The sequence below is a fragment of the Thalassophryne amazonica genome, chromosome 8, assembly GCF_902500255.1.
Source record: "Thalassophryne amazonica chromosome 8, fThaAma1.1, whole genome shotgun sequence".
Classification (NCBI taxonomy): domain Eukaryota; kingdom Metazoa; phylum Chordata; class Actinopteri; order Batrachoidiformes; family Batrachoididae; genus Thalassophryne; species Thalassophryne amazonica.
The window spans coordinates 111,973,534-111,994,228 of NC_047110.1; the positions used below are offsets into that span (position 1 = coordinate 111,973,534).

At 44.6% G+C, this 20,695-nt stretch overlaps 1 protein-coding gene across 1 annotated transcript in view; it reads left to right on the forward strand.

The window, feature by feature from the left end:
• The first annotated feature begins 1,778 nt into the window (after positions 1–1,778).
• Positions 1,779–20,695, forward strand: part of LOC117516328 (cytosolic carboxypeptidase 4) — a 202,745-nt gene continuing 183,828 nt past the window's right edge. The window contains exon 1 of the mRNA XM_034177280.1: positions 1,779–1,844. Within this exon, the coding sequence (XP_034033171.1) occupies positions 1,791–1,844 (54 nt within the window). The 5' untranslated portion in view covers positions 1,779–1,790. The remainder of the gene's footprint in view (positions 1,845–20,695) is intronic.

The following is a 20,695-nucleotide window of genomic DNA, read 5'->3' on the forward strand; positions in this document are numbered from 1 at the left end:
GAGTCCGACATTGTTTTTGCAAAGTTACACACCGATTTAATGTTAATTTTAGTGACCTCCGATTGGCGTAACCGGGTGTCATTACTGCCGACGTGAATTACAATCTTACCAAATTTACGCTTAGCCTTAGCCAGCAGTTTCAAATTTCCTTCAATGTCGCCTGCTCTGGCCCCCGGAAGACAATTGACTATGGTTGCTGGTGTCGCTAACTTCACATTTCTCAAAACAGAGTCGCCAATAACCAGAGTTTGATCCTCGGCGGGTGTGTCGCCGAGTGGGGAAAAACGGTTAGAAATGTGAACGGGTTGGCGGTGTACACGGGGCTTCTGTTTAGGGCTACGCTTCCTCCTCACAGTCACCCAGTCAGCCTGCTTTCCCGACTGCTCGGGATCTGCCAGGGGGGAACTAACGGCGGCTAAGCTACCTTGGTCCGCACCGACTACAGGGGCCTGGCTAGCTGTAGAATTTTCCACGGTGCAGAGCCGAGTCTCCAATTCGCCCAGCCTGGCCTCCAAAGCTACGAATAAGCTACACTTATTACAAGTACCGTTACTGCTAAAGGAGGCCGAGGAATAACAAACATTTCACACCCAGAGCAGAAAAGTGCGGGAGAGACAGGAGAAGCCGCCATGCTAAATCGGCTAAGAGCTAGTAGCTACGCTAACCTAGCGGATTCCTAAAAACACGCAAAGTGAATAATGTGTAAATAATTTAGAGGTGATTCAGCAGAAGGAGTGCTTTAGTTAAGGCACGTAAAGATTACACTGGGAAACAAATCGTAATCTAGATAACTAGATCAATCTAACTGCGCAGATTAAACAGCTAACAGATACAGAAAAACACCGCTGTGCTCCGGAACAGGAAGTGATACAATACCGCAGTGAGAGCCAACCACCAGTAGAGGCCTGATTGGAAAATCACTAAGGGCCCTTGGGCAAGGCCTTTAATCCCCTATTGCTCCCGGTGTGTAGTGAGCGCCTTGTATGGCAGCACCCTGACATCGGGGTGAATGTGAGGCATAATTGTAAAGCGCTTTGAGTGTCTGATGCAGATGGAAAAGCGCTATATAAATGCAGTCCATTTACCATTTTATTTACCATTTACTTTTTTCTCAGGCCCCAGGTTCGCGGGCAGGACTGTCTGCTCCTGATGGGGTAAGAAGATCGAGTCTATGGAGACTGAGGAGGAGGTTTTGTTGGTCTGCTGATCCTGCGAATGATCCACTTGCATGACAGATAATCTGATCAGTGTCATTCCACTTAGTACCGAGTTTAAATCTAGCTGCTGACTGGCTGAGGCCGCCCCGCCCCCTGGCGGAGGTCTGCGCTCGCTGTGTGCGCGCTCAATGCTCGCTCTAGTTTAGACTTTGGTTCAGTCCTGGCCTGTTTGAGGTTGTGGGTTCTGCAGCTGTCCCGGTCTTCTAATCGTGGCAGCGCAAATGTTTATCCTGACAGGATCAGGTTACACGCGCACGCGCGTAGACACCACGCACATGTAAGCGGCGTTTGAGTTCACGTGTCCAATGTCAGCCAGCGCACGGATCCGGTGCGTAAAGACCCTGAGCGCGCGGCTGGGACTCGCAGATCAGCGGGACTCCGAGTGTCCCTCCGTCGGGTGTCCGGACAGACACGAGACGGACTCCTGAGGCTCTGTGTCCGACGGTGAGGACAGACGTTGGGTGTCCAGATCCCGGCTGTCCGTCTCAGTCCTGGACGTTCGTCTTTTGTCCGTGTCCGTTCTTCTGTCCGCTCATTCTGTGTTTTTGTCTGTCAGAGCGAAGAGGAGCAGCGATGACCGCGTCCATGAGCTCCAGCGGCTTGGAGGTCCTCCTGTCCACCCTGCAGGTAGGGATCCTGCAGCAGCCAGTACCAGAACTAACTCAAGTACCCGAGGCTCCCGGGAGTCTGGACCATGTCCCCCCAACCCGCACACTTTGACCGTCTGTCCCCCAGAGCCCCGAAGAACCTGTCAACTGTCTAATCTGATCACATTATCCACATCTCTTCATTTGAAGTCTTTTTTTTCATTCACAGAAAATTCTGTTTTGGTTTTTTTTTTTTTGTACGGATCTTGGATTTTTTTTAATTAATTAATTTTTCTTGCTGAAAACAAACTCCCTGCTACAATTTCAGGCTCCATTTCGAGTCAATTTCTACACTCTAAGAAATAAAATGTAGAATTTAATTGATAAAGTTAAGATAACGTTTTCCACATAACTGTCAATTAAGTGCAAAACAGTATTGGGATTTAAGTAATAATGTTTCATTTGATTGAATTAATTTCAACTACAATATTGTTTTGCACTTAATTGACAATGTTATGTGGAAAAAGTTACCTCAATTTTATCAATTAAATTCAATGTTTTATGCCTAAGAGTGTATGTTGTTGAGTGGGTGTTGCTCTTATTTATAAATCTAGGTTTAGCTTATTAGCTTTGGGGGTTATAAATATCACTCGTTTGAGCATCTGATTCTCCGCTCTGCTCAGGATATTACACATTGCCATGGTCTGCTGGTACCTTGTTTCCCATGTAATAATGGGAGGTGTACTCGGAACCTGGATTGGTCTTTTTGGTCACGTGGCACTGCTATTATTCTGAACACTACTGTATATATATCTGTGAGGTACTATAATGTTAGAGAAGGGTTTTGTGTGTGTGGATTTGGAACGATCAGTTGCGTTTTAATAAAACTTTAAATGAAACTTTTTAAATAAAACTTTAGTGGTGTTTAATGATGTTTAAAAGTGGAAATTGGGCAGCGAGCAATAAAATACAAAAAAAAAACTAACTAAAAGCCAACAGCTTTAGTACAAAAATATAAAAGTATGTTTTGTTTTATTTTATTGCCTTCATCTGATCACTTGAAATATGTTGGTGTCAGGGCCGAGTGGCTCAACCACAACACAGAATGCTTGCAACAAGGCTGTGTGGATTAATGAAAATTTATTAAAAAGACAACAGGGAAAGTCTAAGAAAGAAATCAACCCCACTGAAAAGCATTGAATTCAAACTAGCAGAGAAATGAACTGATTACAGCAAATGTAAAAAGGTGCAAAAGAATAAAGTTGGTTTGAGTGATACTCGAGCAAACTGTGAGACCTAATTTCCAAGAAGCCTGGAATCAGAATGAATTTGCTGGAGCAGTTCATTCAACTCAGAACAGTTTCTTCTGTTTGTTGGCTGTGGCCTCAACTTCACCTAAATTCTGGGTCTTTTAGTGAAGTTTAGGGGTAGTGGCCGGTGATCACCTTAGTATTTCCTGTTTTTCTTGTTGTTTCATGCTAGCAAATTATACAGTGTTTTTTTGTCTTTCTGATGCCTGATTCTGTTTTTTTCTCTTTGTTTAAGGTGCAGCTCCATCCAGAGATGGGAGTTGTATTCGTGTTGGCGACCCTCCTGTCCTGTGCGCCAATAGCATTTCTTGTATATTTGTCCATGACTTGTTCTGTAATTTATGTTTGTAGCATGGCCCAGGGTCACCCCTTTGAGTCTGGTCTGCTTGAGGTTTCTTCCTCAGAGGGAGTTTTTCCTTACCACTGTTGCTCTGGGGGTTGGTAAGGTTAGACCTTAGTTGTGTGAAGTGCTTTGAGGCAACTCTGTTGTGATTTGGCGCTATATAAATGAAAATAAATTGAATTGAAATTGAAATGTTTCATTTCTTAGAGTGTAAAATTTTGAAATCAGAATTCATAGAAAGAGACCCATAGTGGTGGATCCAGAGATTTTTGGCTGTGGTTTGATTTGATTTGATTCGGCAATAAAAGTACATAAGAATACATAAAAATACTGCAGAGGATAACACAAGAAAGCTTCCAATACTGATGCTTATTTACATTGTGGTCCTCGAAAAAAAAAAGACATACACAAAAATAAAATACAATAATAGAAAAACTCTACGAAATATGTTACAAAAATACACAAACCAAACAATAATACAGTAAAATAACAATACAAGTGATAAAAGGGTATTCTTACATACAAACCAAACAGATAAAAAGACTTAAGAAGAGGATGTTAATAATATAAAAAGATTCCTTGACTAGAATTTACAGTACTACTGAATATGAACTGCTTAACTCGATGTTAAGCAGTTCATATTAACTCTGTGGGGGGTCGTGGTTCCTGATTCATTGCAATTCGTCAGTCCACTCATTCATGGAATGAAAGCTTCATATTGTCACTAACATAAAGAAAGCAATTATACTAGTCTAAGCAACCATTTCTGTCATGAATACTCACATAAAAAAATTCAGATTTGCAAAGTAAATATATATATTTTATTGTCAGTCATATCTTTCATGATCAGCAGTGAACTTTTCACAGACTCTCCAAAAACACTTGAATCTGTAATAGCAGCACACAGATCATATATGTTTAATATACTTCTGTGGAGAGATGATAAGAAAGCATGAATTGTTTCATGTTGCTGAACAGCGATATGTTCATTTTTTTGTTATTCCAGTGGAACATAATGACAAAAAAATGCAAGAAACATTGTTATCAAATTTCAAAACTTTCTCTCACTTTATTTGCTTTATTTTTCTTTTTTTCTTTCTTTTCTTTTTCTTTGCACCTTTTTTTTTCTTTTTGGTTGATGCTTGGTGGCTTACTGTTTTTTTTTATTTGCCATTGTTTGTACAATGGCAAGGAAAAAGTAGGTGACTCATTGAGCTATTACACATCTGAATGTTGGAATGACGTGAAAAAAAAAATCAGGTTTCTGTATATAAAACTCTTAAAAAATTATGCCCTTTTAAACTCAGTGAAAACTACCGTATTTTCTGGAATGTAAGTTGCACTTGTTTTAAAAGCACCTTATTTAAATAAGGCCTGTTGAAGAGAGATTTTATTAAAAACGGATGCAAATTATTGACTGAGTGAAAAAGATTAATAAATGGAATAGTGAATGTTTGGTCTCTAAAGTAAAGGTCAAACAAGTGTAGTGCCATTTTTTTTTTTTTTTAACAGATGACGTGCTAATAACAAACACCTCTATGTAAATGCTAGAAGATGAGGATGTTATGTATTGCTGATGACACTTAGATATTTAGAAGGATAAAGTATAAACTCTTTTTGCACTGACTAGGAAACAGCTTTTAGAAGAATGCACCAGATATATTCAGATATTGCATGCAAAAACATATGTTATGTGAAAACGTATGCTGTTGTTTTTTTTTAAGTCATGACACAGAATTGAAACTATGGGTGCAAATTTAAAGAAATAATTTAAAATCTTAGCTTTAAAATTAAATGTACCAGTGGAAAATGATGATAATTTGGGTTTTTAAAGAGAGTAAACTTCCATGACCCAGAGTTGAACTCTCCAGGCCTGGAGATTTTAATTAATGTGATGTCATCACACCTGAATTTTAATTGATGTGATGTCATCACACCTGGATTTTTATTGAACAATGAAACCATTATCAGGTCTTTTTATTGGTGTAAGATTTGCTATATTTCTAAAGACCTCCCACTTGGGGTGGAGAAACTGTCCGTCTCATAGTATTTAAGACGACTGCTAACCAGATGTAAATCGAAGCTGTTCTGGTGTTTTTGATGACTGAATTGTTGCTTCCTTTTACCTGGCAAATAAAAACTGTCGCTTTGGGACCCTGATTTTTCTCTGACTTTTCTGGACACCTTTTAAAGGAGACATTTTCAAACGAGTGATCACAGTTAAAGCACTCGGACTCTTGTCGGGTGATCGGGGACCCCACCACACAAGGTCACTGTCCGTCTGATTCTGTGACATGTGACCTGTGTGACACAGTGACATAATAACTAAACATGACAGATGGTGCAAAGTATTATTTTTTAAAAACCTGATTAACTCAACCATTAATACTGGAACAACTTTAACTTTTGACCCCTGGACAAACTGAAACTGACCTTTTGCCTCCACATCTGAAAATAAACATTAATTTAGAATATGTTTGCCAAATTTGCTGTTTTTATGATTAAATGAACAATTGTTTTATGGATATTTTGGTTAAACTGCACCACCATATATAAGTCACACTGGATGGAGTATAAGATGCACCTTTTTTCTGTAATATCAGCTCTTTAGTTTTAGATTTTTGTACCTTGTTGTGTAGCTTTTATGATTGAAGTTGATTTTGTTTAGTACTTTGGTTCCAGTCAAAGTCCTACAGGAATATGTTGTGAAAGTGTAGTAACACGGACCCACAACAGGGGGCGTAAATGAATGGACAATGAATGAGCCAAAATACAACTCTTCGGGCCTGTACATGGGTCCGGGCTCCATGCCAGGGCCTCCCGGACGGTCTTCTCCACGTCCCAGGTGAGGGTGACCACGATAGTGGACTCAGGAATGATGGATACCGGCGGATCCGACAGCTCTGTTTTGACTTCATCTTCATGTACCCGGGACAGGGCATCTGACCTTTGGTTCTTGGTCCCGGGACGACAGGTGATCCGGAAGTCAAAACGCCCGAAGAACAATGACCAGCGGGCTTGCCTGGGGTTCAGCCGCTTGGCGGTCCTGATATACTCCAGGTTCCGATGGTCCGTGAAAACCGTGAACGGCTCCGAAGCTCCCTCCAACAGGTGTCTCCACTCCTCAAGAGCCTCCTTCACCGCAAGAAGTTCCCGATTGCCGACGTCATAGTTCCGCTCTGCCGGGGTCAACCTGCGAGAAAAGTAGGCACAAGGGTGAAGAACCTTGTCGGACTCCCCGCTCTGGGATAACATGGCTCCTATCCCTGAGTCAGAAGCGTCCACTTCAACCACAAACTGGCAGCAAGGATCGGGCTGCACCAGAACTGGCGCAGTCGAAAACCGACGTTTCAACTCCCTAAACGCGGCTTCGCACCGATCCGACCAGGTGAAGGGGACTTTTGGGGAGGTCAGGGCTGTCAGGGGGCTAACTACCTGACTGTAGCCCTTAATGAACCTCCTGTAGAAATTCGCAAAGCCGAGGAACTGTTGCAGCTTCCTACGGCTTGTCGGTTGGGGCCAATCTCTCACCACCGCAACCTTGGCTGGATCAGGGGCGACGGAGTTGGAGGAGATTATGAACCCCAGGAAAGACAAAGAAGTGCAGTGGAACTCGCACTTCTCGCCCTTCACAAACAGCTGGTTCTCCAACAACCACTGCAGGACCTGACGTACATGCTGGACATGAGTCTCAGGGTCCGGGGAAAAGATGAGTATATCATCCAGATATACGAAGACAAATTGGTGCAGGAAGTCCCGCAAGACGTCGTTTACCAAAGCCTGGAACGTTGCGGGGGCATTAGTGAGGCCGAACGGCATGACCAGGTACTCAAAGTGACCTAACGGGGTGTTAAATGCCGTCTTCCACTCGTCTCCTTTCCGGATCCGAACCAAGTGATAAGCATTCCTAAGATCTAATTTGGTGAATATTTTGGCTCCATGCAGGGGTGTGAACACTGAATCCAACAGAGGTAACGGGTATCGGTTGCGAACCGTGATCTCGTTCAGCCCTCTGTAGTCAATGCATGGACAGAGTCCGCCGTCTTTCTTGCCCACAAAAAAGAAACCAGCACCCATCGGGGAGGTGGAGTTCCGGATCAGCCAGGCAGCTAATGAGTCCCGGATGTAGGTCTCCATTGATTCGCGCTCAGGACGTGAGAGGTTGTACAGCCTGCTGGACGGGTACTCAGTGCCTGGTATCAAATCAATGGCACAATCGTACGGACGGTGCGGGGGAAGGGCGAGTGCCAGATCTTTGCTGAAGACGTCTGCAAGGTCGTGGTACTCAACCGGCACCGCCGTCAGATTGGGGGGGACTTTAACCTCCTCATTAGCAATTAAACCGGGGGGAACCGAGGATCCTAAACACTCCCGGTGGCAGGTTTCGCTCCACTGAGCCACAAACCCAGACGGCCAATCAATCCGGGGATTGTGTTTTACCATCCACGGGAAGCCCAAAATCATGCGGGAGGTAGAAGGAGTAACAAAAAACTCAATCTCCTTCCGATGATTCCCAGACACCACCAGAACTACTGGTTGTGTCTTGTGTGTGATTAAAGGAAGAATGGTGCCATCTAGTGCCCGAACCTTCAAAGGTGAAGGAAGCGCCACCAAAGGGAGCCCTACCTCCCTTGCCCATCTGCTGTCCAGCAGATTCCCTTCTGACCCCGTGTCCACCAGTGCTGGGGCTTCAAGGGTTAAATCCCCACTCAGGATCGTAAGTGGGAGACGTGTAGAAATACGTGTATGTCCCACGTGAATGTCTTGGCCCACCCTTAACCCAGTTTCTAAGGGCGGGCATTCGTGTTTAACCGCTTGGGGCAGTCTCTCTGCTGATGCTCACTTGAGCTGCAGAAAAAATACTCCCCGCGGGCCAGTCTCCTCTGTCTGTTAGATGATCTTAATTTGGCCCTGCTCGTGTCCATAGCATCGTCAGCAGGGGGAGCTGTAGCCACACGGAGCGCCGGGGCTGTGGAGCGTGGGGAGGGCGGAACCTTTTCGGACCCGGAAGGGAGAGGGACGGCGCGTGCCCGGCCACGTCCTTCATCTCGCTCTCGACGGCATTCTTCTAATTGTCTAAACGTATAACTAGATCGATAAGTCCGTCCAAATCCCGCGGTTCCTCCTTGGCCACCAGGTGCTCCTTCAGGACCGACGACAGTCCGTTTATGAAGGCGGCGCGGAGCGCAGTCGTATTCCAGCCGGACCTCGCTGCCGCAATGCGGAAGTCGACTGCATATTCAACTGCGCTCCGACGCCTCTGTCTCATAGACAGCAGCACGGTTGGCGCGGTCTCGCCTCTGTTAGGGTGATCAAAAACCGTTCTGAACTCCCTCACAAACCCAGTATAAGTGGTAAGGAGCCGTGAATTCTGCTCCCAAAGCGCTGTAGCCCAAGTGCGTGCCTCACCTCGAAGCAAATTAATTACATAAGCCACCCTACTGGCGTCTGACGCGTACATCACGGGACGCTGTGCAAAGACGAGCGAACACTGCATTAAAAAGTCAGCGCACGTCTCCACACAACCTCCGTACAGCTCTGGGGGACTTATGTATGCTTCAGGGGATGGTGGGGGGGGGTCGTTGAATGACCATTGGAACGTCTATATTTGGCACCGGGTCAGCAAGAGGAGAAGCTGCAGCAGTGCCCTGAGCGCGCGCTTCCACCTGCGCGGTGAGAGCCTCCATCCTGCGGTTGAGGATGACGTTCTGCTCGGTCATTAGATCCAACCGAGCAGTAAAGGCGGTGAGGATTTGCTGCAACTCACCAGTCACGCCTCCTGCTGACGCCTGTGCACCCTGCTCTTTCATTGGCTGTCCAACAGATGGTTGACGCCCCTCGGGATCCATGACGTTGGCCGAGATATCCTGTTGTGAAAGTGTAGTAACACGGACCCACAACAGGGGGCGTAAACGAATGGACAATGAATGAGCCAAAATACAACACTTTACTGTTGTGAATGTGCACAACGAAATACAGATGAATACGGAATTTATATGTAGTCAATCCACAGAGGTGGCGTGTGGGCAGGCTCGAGGATAGAAGACGTCTGTCCAGACAGGAACCGAATCCCACACAATTTCCACTGCCACCGAACCCGGAAGATACTGGAGCCGCCAAGTCCCGAGTCCCCAGGTGGCCACCGTCTCCGGCTGTCGGATCTGGTACTGCTGGCAGGAAACAGAAACAGTGAGGTGTGGATGTGTGCACACCCAGTAACAGTCAGCAATCCAGGTGGGAATTACTCCTCCACCTCCGCAATTACGAAACACACAGTCTTTTACAGAACCTGAAACAGACACTTGTCTCACTGATCGTGAAGGGTGCGATCCGTCACCCTGCCGTCACCGACCAGCTCAGCCTCCAGCTGACACAAGTAATCAGGTACTCCTGTAATAGACAGACAAAACAGTTGGTGTGCGATACGGCACAGAAATGGCTGAGGATTATTACCTCCTATGGTAGGTGATATCTCGGCAGCGGGGTGGAGATGTCGTCCGGCCATTATGGAGTGGTGGATGAGATGGTAATAGGTGACAGCTGTCAGGAGTTGATGAATGACAGCTGTCACCCCCGGCTGTTCCTGTGAGGCGGCAGCGCCCTCTCATGCCTGAAGCCCGCACTTCAGGCAGGGCGCCCTCTGGTGGTGGGCCAGCAGTACCTCCTCTTCAGCGGCCCACACAACAGAACAGTTACTATAACTATTATAAAAAAGAAACAGTTGTGTATCAGTCACAACCTCCCAAACTAATACAAAAAAAAACCCCCAAAACCTCAAACAAACCCGTGATATCAGAATCAGAAGAAGTTTATTGCCATTGCCAGTGAACAGGATTCACAGACTAGGAATTTGCTTCGGTACAATGGTGCAACATTAAGAAGAGATAAAATGCTAAGATAAAATATAACATATGTGTCAAAATAAGATAAAATATAAGATAAAAAAAAGAAATATGAAAGGCTGTGTGCAACAGAAAAACAGAGAAACAGAAAAAACAGTGCAGTGGGAGGAGTGCAATTAAAAACCAAAGTACATTGTCTAAAGTGACCCGTGATAAAATGATAAAGTGACAGAGCTAAGCTTAAGGTGACTGAGTTATGAGGTGTTCATGAGTCTAACAGCAGAGGGGAAGAAACTGTTCTTATGGTGGGAGGTTCTGGTCCGGATGGACCGTAGCCTCCTGCCCGAGGGGAGTGGTTTGAATAGACCGTGTGCAGGGTGAGAAGGGTCAGCTGTGATCCGACCTGCTCGGCCCAGAGTCCTGGAGATGTGCAGGTCGTAGAGAGATGGAAGGCTACAGCCGATCACCTTCTCAGCAGAGGCCACAATGCGCTGCAGTCTGTGTCTTCCCTGGCTGTGGCCCCGGCGTCCCACACGGTGATGGAGGAGCAGAGGATGGACTTGATGATGGCCGTGTAGAACTGCACCATCAGCTGGACAGGCAGCTTGGCCTTCTTCAGCTGCCGCATGAAGTACATCCTCTGCTGGGCCTTCTTGATGAGGGAGCTGATGGTTGACTCCCACTTGAGGTCCTGGGTGATGGTGGTGCCGAGGAAGCGGTGACAGTCCACAGTGGTGATGGGGCTGTTGGGGAGGGCGGGGGAGCTGTGGCTTTCCTGAAGTCCACGATCATCTCCACTGTTTTCTGGGTGTTAAGCTCCAAGTTGTTGCTGCTGCACCAGGTCACCAGCCGGTCCACCTCCCTCCTGTAGGCAGACTCATCCCCATCCGAAATGAGTCCGATGAGGGTGGTGTCGTCCGCAAACTTGATGAGCTTTACAGAGTCGTGGCTGGAGGTGCAGCAGTTAGTGTAGAGGGAGAAGAGCAGAGGGGAAAGGACACAGCCCTGTGGAGATCCTGTGCTGAGAGCCCTAGTGTTTGAGACATTTTTCGAGACACACGCTGACTCCGGTCCGTCAGGAAGTCTGTGATCCACCTGCAGGTGGAGTTGGGCACGTGGAGCAGAGAAAGCTTGTCCTGGAGCAAAGCTGGAAGGATGGTGTTGAATGCAGAGCTGAAGTCCACAAAGAGGATCCTAGCGTAGGTTCCTGGGGAGTCCAGGTGCTGCAGGATGGAGTGCAGGGCCAGGTTTATGGCGTCATCTACAGACCTGTTGGCTCTGTAGGCAAACTGCAGGGGGTCCAGGAGGGGGTCGGTGATGGACTTCAGGTGGGATAAAACCAGGCGTTCGAAGGTCTTCATGACTACAGACGTGAGAGCCACAGGCCTGTAGTCATTAAGTCCAGTGACGCGTGGTTTCTTGGGGACTATAACTATGATTGAGGACTTGAAACAGACTGGAACATGGCATGACTCCAGGGAGGTGTTGAAGATCCCCGTGAAGACTGGGGCCAGCTCATCAGCGCAGTGTCTCAGGGTGGCAGGAGAGACAGTCTGGGCCCCGGGCCTTACGTGGATTCAGCCTTTTGAAATGTCCCCTCACGTCCTCCTCTTGGACCGAGAGGGCAACAGGGGGAGTGGGGAGGGCAGCAGTGAGAGGGGGGAGGTCCAGAGTGTTTGAATATCCAGTTGTGTGGGGTGTGGGGAGGTGTGAGTTCTTGTCTTCAAAGCGTGAATAGAAGACGTTCAGGTCGTTGGCCAGCTTGAGGTCGTCAATAGAACGAGGTGCTTTGGGCTTGTAGTTGGTGATCTCTTTCAATCCCCTCCACACAGAGGCCGAGTCGTTGGCAGAGAACCTTTGCTGCAGACGTGAGCTGTATATGGATTTAGCCTTTGCTACCTCCTTGCTAAATCTGTACTTTGCACCTCTATAGCTGTCTGTCTCCTTCTCTGAAAGCCACCTCTTTCTGCTGGACATACGCTGGACAATGGAGTAATTTCTACTGCATGACATAAATCTAATAAAATGTAAAGTCAAAACAATGGCCTGCGTAAGTGCAAACTCTTAAAATATAACGCAAATAAATCATCACATTTCATCAGACAAGTTCAGGAGATGTTTCTGTGTAGACTCTCAGTTGTCCAGGTGGTTTCCATAGTAGAGAAGCTTGAATCTTCGACTGGACTGGGTTGCTTGACGCGAGGACGTTTCGCTTCAAATCGCAGAAGCTTCCTCAGCTAAAATTCTTGCTCTGGTAGTCTGACTTCTGTCTTGACTCTTGTAGAGAAGAATAATCAGAAGTCACAAAAGCTGGAGTTTTAAACCTAACCAGACCCCTCCTACCGAGAGGCAGACTGCTATAGGCTAGTGACTAAACAATAGCTCTAATTAGCACCTATTGTGCTCTAGTTGGCACCTTCCTAATGACAGGGCAGCTGTCCCTCCTAATGATGGGACGGACCCTCTCCTGATGGCTCCCTTGACGACTCTGCTGATGACGTGAATGACTCATTATCATTCAGTCTTTTGTTCATGGTAATTCATGTTTGTTAGTCTGCAGTTTATTTTCTCATTTCTATGAGCCAAATGTGTAAACTTGTTGCCATGTTGGTGTTCAGTTGCACAAATTTGCTGTAACTTTTGATCACTCTATGATTTCTTTTTTTAAGTTTCATCCATTAATTTACTTAAATCGCAGAAGTACGGTTCATCAAGCAAAGCTCAAGAATCAAAGTAATTCTTGGCTCACTGTGCCAAAAGCTCTTGAGGTCTTGAGGAATTTTTTCTGCTCCTGAATTTGTTTTTATGGTGTAAAGAGGCTCATTGCAAGTTTGGCTGTTTTTGATGATCATCTTTGTCCTTAATGCCAGGCTGGAGGTGGATAAAGATCCGCATCAGTTCAGAATGTATTTTTGAAGCTTGCTGACATCGAATCAATTCTGCTGACAACAGACATTACAGCAGCTGTGGGACACTCACCATATCACACAGTCTGCAGCTCTGCCTGGAGGCTAATCAATGAATTTCATGCTACAAATTCCTGCTGTGACCCTGGCGTTGCACCGGAATCTTCCACTTCAGCTTTGTGCTTGCCACATAGTTTTAAATTTGTTCTCACATCTGTAAATATTGGAAATAAAGTGACATTTTTGTGAATATTTAAAGGTACACAATCCATTTCTAGCTATATTAAATGTACTGTATTTTCTGGAGCATAAGCTGCATTATTATTATTATTATTTAATAGTTTGGGAGGTCCTGTGACTTATACATGGGTGTGACTTGTATACAAAAAAAAAATAAAAAATTAAATGTATTAATAATGACTATTTTATGTCGGGCTTGCTCATGAATTAAAGCACTAAACAAAAATAAACTCTAACAATAAAAGTATAAATACCAAAAATAAAAAGTACACATCAACAATGCACAAAAATTCCAAATTAAAGAGCTGATAATATAGAAAAAAGTGCAACTTACACTCCAGTGCAACTCATATATGGTTTTAACAGACAGGTGCAACTTATACTCTTGAAAATAGGTTAAATGAAATTATGCTGGAGGGACTACATCTCTCGGCTGTCTTGGGAATGCCTTGGGGTTCCCCCTGGAGGAGCTGGGGGAGGTGTGTGTGGATCGGGAGGTCTAGGTGGCTTTACTTGAGCTGCTGCCCCCGCGACCCGACTCCGGATAAAGCGGAAGAGGATGGATGGATGGATGTTTTTTTTCTGGGAATAAAACCTGCCAAGATGTTTCCTTACTTTCAACGGGCACAATCAATAACATCAATGTGGCACACCTGCCATGTGGTGGTGGTGCTGCAGTATTACACATTCACTGATGAGGTGAGCAGTTTTGTCCAAGACTTAATTTTGATTCCTGCTTTGCCATTTGATAAGTACTAAAAATGAAATGTGAACAGAAGTTGAATTATATTTCACGTTGATGTCAAAGAAATAACTGAAAACGTGTTGGAAGTCTGCATTTTGTGATGTTTACACTTGCTAGGATGGTTATAATTACAATACCACAATTTTATGGTCGTGGGTGCGATGGAGGAACCATTTCCAAGTAAAGTTATTATTTTGGGTGGTTTAAATAAATCTCAACTAATTAAAAAAAAATACTGAAGAAGACAACGTAATTGTTATTTATTTGCCTGAAGAAAACCACAACTAATAAATAAATAATTGACCAGGTTTGATTGTGTACTTGTGCCTCTATTGGCTTGGCAGCAGAATCCAAATGTTTGTGCAGCTTTAGTGCCGTCTTCAGTGCTCGCCAAAGTTCTTAGTTCCCTCCGAACATCGCTCTACTTTAATCCCTCTTGGAATCGAATGCTTTCTTTGGTTCTTAAAACTTGGTCTTGGACTTTTTTCTTTATCGAGCTTCCAGTTGGTGTTTTTCAACCGTTAACATACTTGGTTGAAACGCGCGTAGATAGTGTTTGCTAACACGTAGGACAGAAACAGATTGTAAAAGGTAAGTCGTACGTAGCCCGGAGGTCAGGGTGGTTTAACTGGGGAAACGTTTCTATTAAAACAACATGAAACTGAGAGCAGGAAGTGAAGGAATATGTCTAAACTTTTCTAAGCCTTCAGTTCCATGTACTTCCTGGGTTGATTGATTGATTGATTGATTGATTGATTGGCGGTACACAGGCCGAGGTTGCTGGCTCCCAATAAGTGAAATTGGTCAACATCAAGATGAACTGATGACCAGTGACGTCAGTGTGGGCTTCAGTTTGTTACATGTACGTATAATTATGGTACATAAAAAATAAATTAATCTCTTTTCATTTGGAGAAACATTTATTGGTGAGAAGGCAGAAACCCAGATTTAGTCTCATATCTGCAGTAGGATTTTTGTTCTGTCACAGGTCAGAGTACAGTGAGTTCACTGCTGGTTGAACTCTACCATTATCAAAAGCTGGAGCAGAACAAAAATATCATTCTGCGGTCAAAGAACAGTAACAAGATCCTGAACCAGCTCAGTGGAAGACGACTCCGAGTAATCGCAGTCCCGGTTACTGTGAGAGAGCCGGCGGTATGTTTGTATGTCAGAGACGACTACAACGGGAAAGTCATTCTGCAAAGATCTGGACCCCTGCACGTACAACCTCCTCTCTCGCTGTGCTGATGTTAACGGTTGTTGTTGATAGGAACCGAAGCCGCCCTGCATCACAAACAGAAAGTTTGTTGATGCTTTATAAGTTTTTTGTCTACTTTAAAAAAAAGTCCTCAGCAGTAAGTCTGACTTGTTTCCAGTGGGGGTTGGCCTCCGCCAGGGCTGCTCCTACTCATCAATCCTGTTTGTGATATTCATGGACAGGATATCGAGGCGTAGTCGGGGGAAGAGGGTTTCTGGTTTGGTGGGCTCAGGGTCTCATCACTGCTTTTTGCAGATGATTGCAGCTGAATTGCAGAGAAAGAGGGGAAAAAAAAAAATCACACAGGGACCCAGTCCATCAACCTTAATAATAATAAAAAAAAACTTTAAAATGGTTACATTTTACAAGTTGGAGAAAACAAAACAGAAAGCCACATCCCATCGCCATTTCAGCAAAATGCCAACACTTTGGCGCAGTGACATTGTGCCATTGCTTAAGGAGAGCCCTGGACTATCGATGTTTAAAAACGCAAAAGTACTCTTTATCCGATTACTCGATTAATTGCCAGAATAATCGAAAGAATACTCGATTACTAAAATAATCGATAGCTGCAGCCCTACACCTATGGTCATGAGGGTTGGATCATGACCCAAAGAACTAGATCACGGGTACAAGCGGCTGAAATGGGCTTCCTCAGGAGGGTGGCTGGTGTCTCCCTTAGACATAGGGCGAGAAGTTCGGTCATCTGTGGGGAGCTCAGAGTAGAGTCGCTGCTCCTTCACATTGAAAGGAGCCAGCTGAGGTGGTTCGGGCATCTGGTAAGGATGCCTCCTGGGCGTCTCCCTAGGGAGGTGTTCCAGGCACGTCCATCTGGGAGGAGACCCCAGGGAAGACCCAGGACTAGGTGGAGAGATTATATCTCCACACTGGCCTGGGAACGCCTCAGGATCCCACAGTCAGAGGTGGTCAATGTGGCACGGGAAAGGGAAGTCTGGGGTTCCCTGTTTGAGCTGTTGCCCCCGTGACCCGAACCCAGAAAAGCAGTCATGACGATGATTATTATTTATGTCAGACAAAAATCCTAAATTAAAGAGCTGATAATTGAAAACAGTGTCATTTATACTTCAGGAAATAAGGTAGTTGCTTTTCTGTTTGTGCTTTGTCACGTCTCAGTCAATCATTTATTCACTCTGACTGATTTCTCTCTCTTTTGAGATTTAAGGGAGTGAGCGCGAAATATGGCCAATTCCTGCAGTCTGTATCAGAATCTGTGTGTATGATCCAAAGACAGTTTTTACATTTATTACTATGTAATAAATCGCAAGCAACAAATATGTTGACACAAGCTAATAATGACTCAGCAAAAATCAAGACTAAAACAGCCACATTTCCAACAGCCTAAATCTTAGTTTGACAGGATTTCCCTGTAATCCACCAAGACTCATAACATATATTTAAAAAAAACAAAAACAAAAAAAAACAAAACAGCCCCCTGCGACCCTTAAGTGGAGTAAGTGGTTGAAGATGTGTGACTGTAATTGAAGATTCATGTTTTACAATTTAAGCATGAAACTTATTATAAATAACTATAAATATAACAAGTAACCAACCAATGTATATCACCACTGCCTTCACTCATGTTGGCTTTCACCATATCACATCATCATGCAGCATTTTCCCCACCCTCCAGCCTAGCTGGCAGCATAAATATTCACTCGGATTGAATGCTAATGGCAGCTGGTCGCTTTGCCTCTGTCTCTTGTAACTAATGTGACCAAAGGGCGATGGGGTCCCAGCCATGCTTGACAGCATTGTAAACATTGGGGCATCCTCTGCTGTACAAACTTCAAAATGACACAGTTTCCAACAGCTAAAGTGTTTTTCTGCATTCTTAATTCTGGAATATATACCCTGTTCTCCCATCAGAGGGCCCAGGGCTTTCCACACAAAATTCTACCTGAAGAGGCGGTGGTCTGATGCATGAGTATGGCCAATTTCATGTACCTCAGAATGCCAATTTCAATAAAATGTCTAATTTCTTCTGGAAAAAAAATCACAAATAACTCACCTGATGCTTGGATATGGGCCCTCCAATGAGCAAATACTGTATATTGGCAAAAAAATAACGGCAATACTGATATTTTGGTGAAAAGCTCATATCGGCCAATAACAATGGCCAAATTGTATCTCGGTCAAGCTTTATTTTAAAGATAATAAATGCACAGTGAAGGAATGGATGAAGAGAAAATGTGTTGCCACCTTGCTGCAGTGAGTGTAAGTAATAAATGTTTGGAGATTTTCTGCTGCTGCACACAGAGAACGTTTTAGTTTAGTTCTGTGGTCCAATGATAAGCTCTGACACTGGAGATGTGCTTTAAAATCCCCCCAGCTGTCTCGTGGTTGAAGTATAAAGTATTTTCTGTTTATGTGAGTAAGACAGAAGCTCGTTTGGCTGATATAAAAGCCGTAGCCACCTGTCTAGTTAGTCACCGGGAGCTGAACTAATGTCCATTATCCCAGAGCTTTGTCTGGGCGGGTCAGATACCGAGAGCTGCCGGCTTACATGTGACCATTCAAAGACTGAATTGTCAAGCTTATCTTATCAGAAATATTCATTCCCTGACAAAGAGGATCATCTTCACTGAGAGAAGAACAAATACAAAAGCAAGCGAACCACAAACAAATTGAGAGCAGCAAGCGAACCCCAGCACACGTGGACGGGTGGCAAATTAAAGACCTGACAAATGATGGAACATCTTTTATAGGACTGGAGTTCCAGACACGCTTGGAATCAATGGTGCGGCACCATGAGGCGGTTCTGGCTGCGCCATACAAGAGTCTTTATGGAAGGGTTTATTTTAGTGTTATTCAGGGAATAATCCCCTTGTGTCTGATGATTTGCAGACGTTCATGCTGGTTATACGGTCGCAAATCGACCTTTAGCGCCGAAATGTTAGCGGAGCCAGTAAAACGGATATTTGCGACCGTAATCCAGCATGAACGTCCGCAAATCATCAGACACAAGGGGATTATTCCCATTCTCACCCAATTCCATTGTTTGCACGGTTTATTTTTCTGTAGGTATTTCGGTCGGCGAGGCTTACTGTGAGGCAGCTTCACTCCAACAGCAGTCAGAGCGCGGAGTAATCCATCAAATGTGAAACGGTAATTCTGTGTCTGAATCCACATCAGTACTTTCGTATGGTAGCTTAAATTCACCTGTGTCGGTGGCGGTACGTGACTTTCTCTTGCTCTCAGCTAACAGCTAGCAGCGCGTGCGACCAGTGTTCTGTCAAATTGTGCGTCTTGTTGCATAAATCGATAATTCCGTGTCCCGACAATATTGCGCATGCACGGTTGCACAGACGGCTGGCCTTTCGATAGGAATAACAACTTGTCAGATCACCGGTCAGGGTGCGGAGTAATACATCTAAATGTGAAACGGTTCAATATTTAGCACCGTTACCCCGATATTATACGGTATGAAATCTCACACGATTAACCAATCAGATTGTGGAAAAAAAATGTAACTGGATTAGAATTAGTTAGTGTCGTGTTCAAGATAAAAATAAAGAATAACCCCCCCGCCCCCCCCCCCCCAAAAAAAACTGACTTTAGCAAGTGATAACATTTCAGAACAAAGACAAAAAACAAACAAGATTTTATGCATATTTGCCACTGGATTCTCAAACAACCCACAAGGGCTGGCAAATGTCATGGGTTTCATGCAACCAGCAGAGGGCAGTAAATGTCCACATCAAAATCTGTGGTGGGACCTATCTTGTCACTTGTTAGTGCAAAATCAAAAGTGCATAGCGCATGTTTATTTGGGGCATGAGCAACTCCATGTTATAATTTACATGGTACATAATCTGAGCACAAAATAAGATGTAACATGTAAACAGATTGTATTCAGGCTCTTAATTAATCAAGAGTGTGTTTACGTTTTTATTTTATTTATTTTTTAAGAGCCTGGTGCGCTGGAACATTGTGCATTGTTATTTAGGTGGCAGACTCAACTAAGATGGTTTTCTGGTGAGAAAATGTAGTTATGCGTTGTTATGGTACAAACAGGAGACCCCAATGCAGAGAAGTGATGATGCGTAAAAGCCGGTTTATTTTCCAGTAATTTGTAACAGTTCCAGCAGGCTGTGTAAGAGTTCGTAAACTATGAGAGTCCTTAGAGTGGCAGAGGATAATGTTGGTCCTTTAATCAGGCAGAGGTCAGCAAGTCCAACAGGCAACTGTGTCTTCAAGGAAAGCAGCAGAAGAGTTAATGAAAAACACAAGCAGAAGTTCAATACATAGAGATCTGTCATATCAGGTGAGCCGATCTGGAATTGGCAGGCAAAGCTCAGGAAACACAGAATGTCAGCGCGGTAACACAGACACAAATATGGAGAAATGATGAGAGAGCAGGCATGAAATGTAACAATCTGGCAAGGGTTAGGGTTATAAAGACTGACAAACAATAAATAAATCAATCAATCAATTTTTTTATATAGCGCCTAATCACAACAAACAGTTGCCCCAAGGCGCTTTATATTGTAAGGCAAAGCCATACAATAATTATGTAAAACCCCAACGGTCAAAACGACCCCCTGTGAGCAAGCACTTGGCTACAGTGGGAAGGAAAAACTCCCTTTTAACAGGAAGAAACCTCCAGCAGAACCAGGCTCAGGGAGGGGCAGTCTTCTGCTGGGACTGGTTGGGGCTGAGGGAGAGAACCAGGAAAAAGACATGCTGTGGAGGGGAGCAGAGATCGATCACTAATGATTAAATGCAGAGTGGTGCATACAGAGCAAAAAGAGAAAGAAACAGTGCATCATGGGAACCCCCCAGCAGTCTACGTCTATAGCAGCATAACTAAGGGATGGTTCAGGGTCACCTGATCCAGCCCTAACTATAAGCTTTAGCAAAAAGGAAAGTTTTAAGCCTAATCTTAAAAGTAGAGAGGGTGTCTGTCTCCCTGATCTGAATTGGGAGCTGGTTCCACAGGAGAGGAGCCTGAAAGCTGAAGGCTCTGCCTCCCATTCTACTCTTACAAACCCTAGGAACTACAAGTAAGCCTGCAGTCTGAGAGCGAAGCACTCTATTGGGGTGATATGGTACTACGAGGTCCCTAAGATAAGATGGGACCTGATTATTCAAAACCTTATAAGTAAGAAGAAGAATTTTAAATTCTATTCTAGAATTAACAGGAAGCCAATGAAGAGAGGCCAATATGGGTGAGATATGCTCTCTCCTTCTAGTCCCCGTCAGTACTCTAGCTGCAGCATTTTGAAT